General features: G+C 45.5%; 1 protein-coding gene across 1 annotated transcript in view; it reads left to right on the top strand.

The window, feature by feature from the left end:
- The first annotated feature begins 4963 nt into the window (after positions 1-4963).
- TMEM67 (transmembrane protein 67) overlaps positions 4964-6000 on the top strand; it is a 37308-nt gene continuing 36271 nt past the window's right edge. The window contains exon 1 of the mRNA XM_058177499.1: positions 4964-5155. Coding sequence (XP_058033482.1) covers positions 4981-5155 — 175 coding nt within the window. The 5' untranslated portion in view covers positions 4964-4980. The remainder of the gene's footprint in view (positions 5156-6000) is intronic.

Raw genomic sequence — 6000 nt, 5'->3', positions numbered from 1 at the left:
GACTTTCCGCGCGCATGCTCAGAGTAGTACTTTAAAAACGCACGCGCTGTGCCCCGGAAGCTCAACGTTTGGTGGGGCACGCGATGTGCCTCATCGTTTCCGATTGCCGTTAGTGCAATTTTTTTTTCACGCGTTAAAAAAAAAACGGCCAAAGTTTTGTAGAGAAAAAGGGCGGGAGGAGTGCAAATTTTATTAGCAACCCGATGGCGTGTAGAACAGTGTTTTGCATGGGACTCGGAAATTTAGCATAATATAAAGTCCATTTGGCCTCCTAGAGTTTGCTTAAATACAAACTCAGAATTTAAAAAAAAAATTATACAAGTTATTTATACAAGTAACATGTAACGATGTGGAAAACACCAGCATCATGAAAACCAAAGAGCTTTGATTTCAAATAGGTTAATGATTTCATGTGACTGATTTTTTATCTTCATTTTAATGCAGTGCTGTTCTCTATATGTCTGTGGAGATTCTCGGTCAACCAGGTCATGGTTGTCCCAAAGGTGCTTTTTCCAGAGGCAAGTGGAATTTCTGGTTTTTCTTTGAAGACATTTCGCTTCTCATCCAAGAAGCTTCATCTCTGATAAGAAGCGAAAATCTTCAAAGAAAAACCGGAAAGTCCAATTGCCTCTTGAAAAAGGACCTTTGGGACATGCTCTTCTCTGTGTTTCAATATGCAAGAAAAAATAATAATTTCATAGATATTTTTGAGCTTAAATAGTATTGTGATATATATTGATGATGGTGGTGATGATGATGTTATCCATTCAGCCATGTCTGATTCTTGGTGATTATATGGGCCAGGTCTCTCCACGTTTTCTGATCACTTGTTAAAAAAGAAAAACATTTCCAATCTTCTGTACATAACATCTAATATCCAAAGTGATGAAGCAATCAATCATGCTATTTCAAAACCAGATAGTCCTCAACTTATATTCACAGCTGGGAACTAAATTGCTAAACAATGTGCTTGCTATGTGAGTCACACCTCATTTTTCCAACCTTTTCTGACAGGGTTGTTAAGCAAATCACTGCAACTGTTAAGTGAATCATGCGGTCATTAAGTGAACCCAGCTTTCCCTATTGACGTTGCTTATCAGCTGATCGAGAAAGTCAGAAATGGCAAGCATGATAAATACATACCAGTTGTCAAATGCCCAATTTTTTACCATGTGACTATGGCAATGATGCAACAATTGAAAGTGCGAAGAATCACTTTTTGAATGCCATTGTAACTTCGAACGGCTATGAAATGAATGGTTGTAAGGGAATTCAACTCATCTGGAGGTTTCAGTGTCCAAGTGTGCAGTTACTTTTTCTAGCTGGTTGGAAAATAATTTTATATTTAAATTTATTTATAATATTACAATAAGCACTTTTATAATTTGTAAAATACATTTTTAAAATGTTTTAACAAATCAATTTTGTTGATTTTGACAGTTGCAGCAGCCTAATAGATTCAGGTTTCCGAGCATTCCATCAGCCGAGGGCCCAAGGTAGGGGTGGCGGGGTGGCGGTTATTATTAAGGAAAGCCTGGAACCGAGGGAGACCATTGTGCCTCAGATAGCTGGTTGTGAATCCCACTATGTGAAGTGGGGTCGTAGGACTCAGGTGGGCTTGTTGATCACGTACCTGGCTCCTTGCTGCGTGACAACAGCCCTTCCCGAGCTGTTGGAGTTGCTGGCCGGGTTGGCAGTTGAAACCCCTAGACTGTTGGTCATGGGGGATTTCAACTTGCCATCAAATGGCGTGGCATCCTCAACGTCTCGGGAGTTCATGGCTTCCATGACGGCCATGGATCTGACTCAATTAGTGGACGGCCCTACCCACATCGGGGGAGGCACTCTAGATCTGATTTTTGTCTCTGGCCAGTGGTTGAATGATCTGATTTTAAACGATTTAGTTATCAAGCCTTTGTCACGGTCGGATCATTCTATTCTTCATCTGGACTTTCGGACCGCTATTCACCACCGCAGGGAGTCGTCCCAGGCGCCTGATGGACCCAGAGAGGTTCCTGACGGAGCTTGGGCCGTTACCCGAGAATCTGGCCCGCGGCACGACTGAAGAACTAGTCGCGGCCTGGGAACAGGCTGCGGCTGGAGCTTTGGACCGTGTCGTGCCTTTGCGGCCTCTGACCCGGCGCAGGTCTCAACCAGCTCCTTGGTTCTCCGAGGAGCTGAGGGAGATGAAACGCCGGAGAAGACGCCTAGAGAGTGCCTGGAGATCCAGCCGTTCTGAGGCTGACCGGACACTAGTTAGGTCCTATAGTAGGACCTACCTAGTGGCATTGAGGGATGCAAAGCGTTCTTACGTTTCCTCCCTCATTGCGTCGGCAGATAACCGCCCGGCTGCCCTGTTTCGGGTGACCCGCGCTCTCCTTCAACACGAGGGGCGGGAGGACCCATTACAAGGGCGTGCCGAGGAGTTTAACGGTTATCTATACGATAAAATCGTTCAGCTTCGGGATGGATTGGATCAAAATTGGGTAGATCCAGGCGAATGTTTCGAGACCCGTCTTGTTGAGACTGTTTGGGATAGTTTTGACCCTGTGACTCCCGAGGACATGGACAGGTTGCTGGGAAGGTTGAATGCCACCACATGTTTACTGGACCTGTGCCTCTCCTGGTTGGTGCTGGCCACGCAGGAGGTGACACGAGGCTGGCTCCGGGGAATTACAAATGCTTCTTTGCAGGAGGGGGTCTTTCCTGCTGCCTTGAAAGAGGCAGTGGTGAGACCTCTTCTCAAGAAGCCTTCCCTGGACCCAGCTGTTTTAGGAAATTACCGTCCAGTCTCCAACCTTCGTTTTACGGCGAAGGTTGTAGAGAGTGCGGTGGCACGTCAATTACCCCAGTACCTGGATGAAACTGTCTATCTAGACCCGTTCCAGTCCGGCTTCCGGCCCGGATACAGTACTGAGACGGCTTTGGTCGCGTTGGTGGATGATCTCTGGAGGGCCAGGGATAAGGGTTACTCCTCTGCCCTGGTCCTATTAGATCTCTCAGCGGCTTTCGATACCATCGACCATGGTATCCTGCTGCGCCGGTTGGAGGGGTTGGGAGTGGGAGGCACCGTTTATCGGTGGTTCTCCTCCTACCTCTCTGACTGGACGCAGACAGTGTTGATAGGGGGGCAGAGATCGACTCCGAGGTGCCTCATGTGTGGGGTGCCGCAGGGATCGATTCTCTCGCCCCTCCTGTTCAACATCTATATGAAGCCGCTGGGCGAGATCATCAGTGGTTTTGGGGTGAGGTACCAACTGTACGCTGATGACACGCAGCTGTACTTTTCCACCCCAGGCCACCCCAACGAAGCTATCAAAGTACTGTCCCGGTGTTTGGAAGTCGTACAGGTCTGGATGGGGAGGAACAGGCTCAAGCTCAATCCCTCCAAGATGGAGTGGCTGTGGATGCCGGCAGATGCGGCTGTCTGTTGGGGGCGAGTCATTGACCCCAATGGAAAGTGTGTGCAACTTGGGCGTGCTCCTGGATGGGCGGTTGTCCTTTGAAGACCATTTGACGACCGTCTCCAGGAGAGCTTTTTATCAGGTTCGCCTGATCCGCCAGTTGCGTCCCTTCCTGGACCGGGATACCCTATGCACGGTCACTCATGCTCTTGTTACCTCTCGCTTAGACTATTGCAATGCTCTCTACATGGGGCTCCCCTTGAAGAACACCCAGAGACTCCAGTTAGTCCAGAATGCGGCTGCGCGGGTTATTGAGGGAGCAGTTCGGAGCTCCCATGTAACACCTATCCTGCGCAGACTGCACTGGCTACCTGTTGTCTTCCGGGTGCGCTTCAAGGTATTGGTTACCACCTTTAAAGCGTCCATGGCTTAGGACCGGGATACTTACGGGACCGTCTACTGCCGTCCTCTATCTCCCAACGACCGGTGCGTTCTCACAGAGAGGGACTCCTTAGGGTGCCGTCAGCCAAACAATGTTGGCTGGCGGCCCCCAGGGGGAGGGCCTTCTCTGTGGGGGCTCCTACCCTGTGGAACGAACTTCCCCCTGGACTTCGACAACTATCTGACCTTAGGACCTTTCGCCGCGAATTTAAAACCTATTTATTCCGCCTTGCTGGACTGGCTTGATTTTTTTTAAATTTTAATTTGATTTTATGGGTTTTAAATTTTTGTCAATTTTATAGGGTGTTATTGTATTTTAAATTTGGCCATTTGAATAAGTTTTTTTAAGGGTTGTTCTTATTATTGTATGTATTGTTCCTTTTGTATTTTATTTTGGCTGTTCACCGCCCCGAGTCCTTTGGGAGAAGGGCGGTATACAAATTAAATTATTATTATTATTATTATTATTATTATTATTATTATTATTATTATTATTATTATTATTATTATTATTATTATTATTATTATTATTATTATTAAAATCATTACCTGAAAAATGTTACTGAAAATCACTGTGAAGTATTTAATAAGTACATAATCCCTTACACAGAAGTACTTAAAACTACTGCTCAAAGATTATTACACCAAAAAAGAGCTGTGAAAATAAAAGCTAAATTTAATAAATTTTTGCAACCATCCATTTAATCATATCAATGATGTCCTAATACTTACCATCTTCTGTATAAGTGATGTTGACAGTTTTTTTTTATTTAAAATCTCATAGGTAGCAAAATACTATATGCACTACATTCTCAATTAGTGTTTTTTAAATTCAATATTTTGTTTTAATTCAACAAAAATAATAACATGGGGGAAGAAGTGCAGACTATGATCTAATTTTCATGGACTGCTATTCTTCCATTGCAAGGATTCCATTTAAAATTGAACCACCTTTCGTTGAATGAGCCGCAGGACCTCGCGATACTTTTACTGAATACGGAGACGGGAGAAAGTGGTCCTGTGTACGCCTGCGATTTTTTTTTAACCCTCTTGGTGTTCCGTAGTTCGCGTTTCAAACTTGCCTTTCCAACCAGAGTTCTCGATGGGGGGGGGCGGGTTCGAAGGTTCAGTAGCCATGGCGACGTTGCGGCGGTGGCTTGCCGCGGCGCTGGTGATGCTCCCGTTGAGCGCGGGTCGCGGCTTCTTCCTCCCCTTGCGCGATCCACAGAGCTGCACTGTGGCTCAGTACTTCGATATCGCCAGCTTAGACTGCAGACGTTGTGGGGAGTTTCAGAAGCAAAGCGCTCAGGGTAAGACTACCTGAAGGTTCAGCCTGATGGAGGGCGGAGCTTTTTAAAAGGTTCATTCAGAAGTTGCACTTAATTCAATGGACCTTCTACATGCACTTCTTCTACATAAGTGCATGTAGAATTGCAGGTTCATTTATTTCACCAAAAGAGCAGATAGTTGTGCTTTGATCACCTAGCATCTTTTGGACATTTTGTAACTAATGGGCAGATCAGGAAGAGTAGCTGCTCCTTGTCATTGGATCACCTCCAGGGAAAATAATACATATATGACCACAGGGCGAAATTAAGCAAGATGGTGAAATTGCTTTAAAATGTGTTTATTAACAAACAAATTGTTTGTTAATAAAAGGACAAAATCAGGGGTGAAATCCAGCAGGTTCTGACAGGTTCTGGAGAACTGGTAGCGGAAATTTTGAGTTTGGAGGACTGGCAAATACCACCTCTGGCTGGCCCCAGAGTGGAGTGGGAATGGAGATTTTGCAATATCCTTTCTCTGGAGTGGGGTGGGAATGGAGATTTTGCAGTATCCTTCCCCTGCCATGCCCACCAAGCCATGCCCACAGAACCGGTAGTAAAAAAATTTGAATTTCACCACTGGACAAAACCCCACATAATGTGAACAACAAGCCTGATGTTCTCCAGTTCTTGCTTCATACTGAGGGTGTGTGAGTAAATAGAAGGTGCCAAATATTTTGCTGGAGCTAGATCCTTTGTACAGTCATTCTCTGTCCAGACAGAGAAATACTAAATGCTGGGATTATTGGACAAATGCCCACTATTATTCTCTCTGGATGATGGCCAGGCAACCTTATTTAGCTCTGGAGATTGCAAATGGGTGGATGGAA

Source organism: Ahaetulla prasina, chromosome 3 (assembly GCF_028640845.1).
Source record: "Ahaetulla prasina isolate Xishuangbanna chromosome 3, ASM2864084v1, whole genome shotgun sequence".
Taxonomy (NCBI): Eukaryota; Metazoa; Chordata; class Lepidosauria; order Squamata; family Colubridae; genus Ahaetulla; species Ahaetulla prasina.
This window is presented reverse-complemented; position numbering and strand designations above follow the sequence as displayed.